This window comes from Coregonus lavaretus, assembly GCF_964263955.1.
Source record: "Coregonus lavaretus genome assembly, chromosome: 7".
NCBI classification, from domain to species: domain Eukaryota; kingdom Metazoa; phylum Chordata; class Actinopteri; order Salmoniformes; family Salmonidae; genus Coregonus; species Coregonus lavaretus.
This window is the reverse complement of record NC_139994.1, coordinates 51,674,984-51,679,316: the sequence shown is the minus strand read 5'-3', so window position 1 is coordinate 51,679,316 and position 4,333 is coordinate 51,674,984. Positions and strand designations below refer to the sequence as shown.

The window sequence follows — 4,333 nt, the reverse complement described above, 5'->3', positions numbered from 1 at the left end:
TCCACATAGCCACGTGGTCTTTGTCAATGCAACAGTTCTAAAAATTCAAGGTACGTTATCAACTATTTATCTGGCTTTTGATACATTTGAAAATGCGTATCAACCTAATCAGGAGTTATCATGAAACACAGGCAAACCATTGATGGACATCATTACAATTTGGAGACAAAATAAGTATTTATTCTTACTAATCTCGATGTTATAGGGCACAACGGAGGTGAGGAAATACCATCCAAAAATATTGAGTTTGTCTTTCTTTCTCATGTAGATAAAACATAATAATAATTAAGCAAAATGTTTAGGTTTGTCATTAAAGGACCACCTAGTGATTTAATAAAATGTAATATAATAGGACATTGTTATGGAACTATCAGTCTAGTAGGAGAGGATGATGATGGAACCATGTACCTCCTTCCCCTGGTTGTGAACCTGGATGTTGTGACTGCTGTTCTACTGATAGTCATCCTCATCCTGGTCCTCAAGATCAGACGAGACACGAACAGACACAACACAGGTAGGAGCCCATATCATGATAATATGGGACCTGTGAACTACACCTTTAATGTGGATGTTTTTCCCATTACATACTGTACACTGATGATCAGAAGGGTCAGTGTGTACACTAGAATGGAATGATCCGTTAATTCGTTCTCTCGTCTCTCTTATATATCATATTCAGGACCTGATTCTCAAAGACAACCACAAATGATCAGGTAAGTACTGCATGATGATTAAATACTGAATTATAAGCAATTCAGAAACAGTGAAAATTACAACTGTAGTCTATGTCATTGTGTTTGCAAATCCAGATGCATTGAATTATTCCGCCCTGAATTTCACCTCCAAGAAGAGGAAGATGGAGAGGAGAACAGAGAAGGAGCTGGACCCCCATGTAGTGTATGCTGCTACAAGATGACAAAGTGCCATATCTTTGAATGCAAGTTTAAATCCTTCTATATTGTATGTGTAGTTAAAATAAATGTTTAGAAATGTAAATCAGTAAATATCTCTGTAGTGTTTGTGAGTTGTACCTCAGGGCCACTGTAGCTCTCTCCAACTTGGTTAGGCAATAAAGCTCAGTGGTACAGGGTGTGGGTAGTCCCCTGTAGCTCAGTTGGTAGAGCATGGCGCTTGCAACGCCAGGGTTGTGGGTTCGTTTCCCACGGGGGGCCAGTATGAAAAATGTATGCACGCACTAACTGTAAGTTGCTCTGGATAAGAGCATCTAGTAAAATGTTAAGAGGAAGGGTTAGAAGTCAAAACACAACTGTTTAATGGTTGCAGTTGCCTCTTTTGGCCTCACTTAACTTAGATGTCTGTTGTGTGTGTTAGTGATTTATTTTTTATATTTTTATAGGGTGACCCTGAGGGGCAAAGTACCCAGCAGTAGACAATTGCATTATACTGATGACTTATAAAGACAAATAAAGAGATAAATAAAAATGACCTTTGTCATGATGTTATTTTTCCCTTAGCATTTCCTGTCTTGGCTTTGCACTGATCACAGCCCCCTATTCTGAGAAGCACCTTATAAGGAGAATAGGACTGGGGTTTGAGGTAGAGGAGGGGCCAGTGAGGGTATGCATCACTTCCTGTGGTGTGAGTGACAGGAAGGATCATCTCAGGGTAGAGTGAGACCTGCTGAGGTGAACATCACTGGGTCTCACATAGACTAACACTGAGGTGATGAAATGTCGCTTATGCTCTCTCTCTCTCTCTCTCTCTCTCTCTCTCTCTCTCTCTCTCTCTCTCTCTCTCTCTCTCTCTCTCTCTCTCTCTCTCTCTCTCTCTCTCTCTCACTCAGTATGTTTCTCCAGATTTCTAGTCCACCTGCCAACAGATAGACTGGGGAAAATATTTGTGTGTAAGAGTAAATGCCTGGGTGATTTGAGGGCGTGGAGGGGGGGGGGGGGGGGGGGGCTCTTTCCACACCCATCTTCATCTGGACAGTAAAAACCAGACCCCTGCCGCTCAGTTAGATGTGCAAAGTATGTCAAGAATACAAACAAAAAGCTAAAAGCATTTTCCAAACTGTGCAGTGCTGGGTTTATTAAACTAAGGGTCCTGAGTTATGAGATTCATCTTTAATCACACACTATTTCTTCTTACTTTGGGTTGTCGGAGGTCGATTTTGGTCACGGGAGGACAGTCAATTTCTCATTTGGGTCTCGAGTTGAAAACGTTTAAGGACCCTACAGCATTCAACAACAGGACAAAGTGCAGATAAAGATTGAGTGTCATCTCAATAATTTTGTCAACTCTTCCTTCATGGAAAAAAAGAAGGTATTGGTATCAAACAAAAGTTTGAAATTAGGCCAACAAAAACATATATTATTCAACGCTATTGCGGTTACAACTAGTATTAGTATTTAATGTTGGAGGCTTATGATGCAGCTTTTTTGCAGTGGTGGGTCAATTTACATTATGGATAACTTTAACCCTTGGGCTGGGCTGTGTTGGGGTCGGTAGTATAAGCAGCACTAGAGATCCTTCACTGTTTCCTGTCCAAACATCAAAAGAGAAATCATTTCAGTAAATGTTTCATTTCTCTCAAAAAATAAGCAACCATAACAAGCCAATATTTGATTGCCTTGATCCAGTAACTCTGACTTGATTTATAATGTCTTCTTAAAAAAGCAATTCCCGGGAAGCTCAAACTATGGTAAGCTAGAGGACACACATCTAAGATTGTAGTCAGCCAATAAAATCTCTTGTTTCAGTGTTCCCTCCTACTGTATGACGGCTACATGTAAAGTGCCTTCATATATAAGGTGCCGATAAGGTATCACACGTTCAGACCCACACACTATACAGTACAGAAGGGACTAATGTTACAATGATGAATAGAGAAGTACTTTTGTTTTACATCTACTTGTGTAAGTGTAAGATATTTTAATTGAGTTCCTTTTTAAATCATTTGTAGTATGTCGTTTGAATATGATAAGTGAAGCAAGATGGTTTATCCATGTCTATGTCTTTGATCCATTTTGTTTGTTTGCTTTGACAGTTTGTGCTTATACCAAACCAAACGTAATCCAACCAGACCCTGTGATGGTTACTGAGCTGGGAGGCACTGTGACACTCACGTGCTTTTGTCCCAACGTGTCTGTGACCAGATTTCATTGGTTCAAGCAGAGTTTTGGACAGAAACCCCTCCTCATGGCGTCATCTTTTTATGGTGGCCAAGGCAGTTATTATTCCAACAACTTTATCAAGGACTTTACTGAGACCAAACGTTTGGGTGTGAGGAGAGGAGACTACAGCTGTAACTTGACCATATCCAAGACAGAGCCAGGGGACTCAGCTACATACTATTGTTCCATTACAGCCATCTATGAGCATGCATTTGGAGAGGGAACTGTTTTAATTGTCAAAGGTAACACAATGTCTTTCTTCAATTTCAAATTGTGTGGCCCTGTATGTTGATATGTTCGTTCAACTGCTTCATCAAATGTAGTTTCATGCTCTTCACCAAAACACCTTGGATTTACTTTAGTTACTCACTTTCTTCAGGTTCAGAGTCCAACAGCATGTCTGTACTCCAGCAGCCTGTGTCTGAGTCAGTCCAGCCAGGAGACTCTGTGACTCTGAACTGTACAATACACACTGAGACCTGTGTAGGAGAACACAGTGTCTATTGGTTCAGACATGGCTCAGGAGAATCCCATCCAGGAATCATTTACACCCATGGAGACAGGAGTGATCAGTGTGAGAACAGCCCTGATGCTGGGTCTTCTACACAGAGCTGTTTCTACAACCTCCCCAGGAGGAACCTCAGCCTCTCTGATGCTGGAACTTACTACTGTGCTGTGGCCTCATGTGGGGAGATACTTTTTGGGAACGGGACCAAGCTGGACATTGACTGTAAGTGAAACTTCTGACATACTGTAAAAGCATAACCTACAGTGCATTCGGAAAGTATTCAGACCCCTTCCGTTTTTACACAGTTTGATATGTTACAGCCTTATTCTAAAATGGATGAAATGAAAAAATATCCTCATCAATCTACACACAATACCCCATAATTTATAAAAAATTAACAAACACAAATACCTTATTTACATAAGCATTCAGACCCTTTGCTATGAGACTCGAAGTTGAGCTCAGGTGCATCCTGTTTCCATTGATCATCCTTGAGATGTTTCTTCAACTTTATTGGAGTCAACCTGTGGTAAATTCAATTGATTGGACATGATTTGGAAAGGCACACAACTGTCTATATAAGGTCCCACAGTTGACAGTGCATGTCATAGCAAAAACCAAGCCACGAGGTCGAAGGAATTGTCCGTAGAGCTCCGAGACAGGATTGTGTCAAGGCACAGATCTGGGGAAG

General features: G+C 40.8%; 1 protein-coding gene across 1 annotated transcript; it reads left to right on the top strand.

Moving 5' to 3' along the window:
• Positions 1-402: 402 nt before the first annotated feature.
• Positions 403-3,872, top strand: LOC311132569 (uncharacterized protein; the record flags this gene model as incomplete). The annotated part of the gene is made up of 3 exons (XM_084165828.1): positions 403-514; positions 3,008-3,376; positions 3,514-3,872. The coding sequence occupies 3 exons, from the start codon at positions 403-405 to the stop codon at positions 3,870-3,872; spliced, it is 840 nt and encodes a 279-aa protein (XP_084021954.1).
• Between the last annotated feature and the right edge of the window lie 461 nt (positions 3,873-4,333).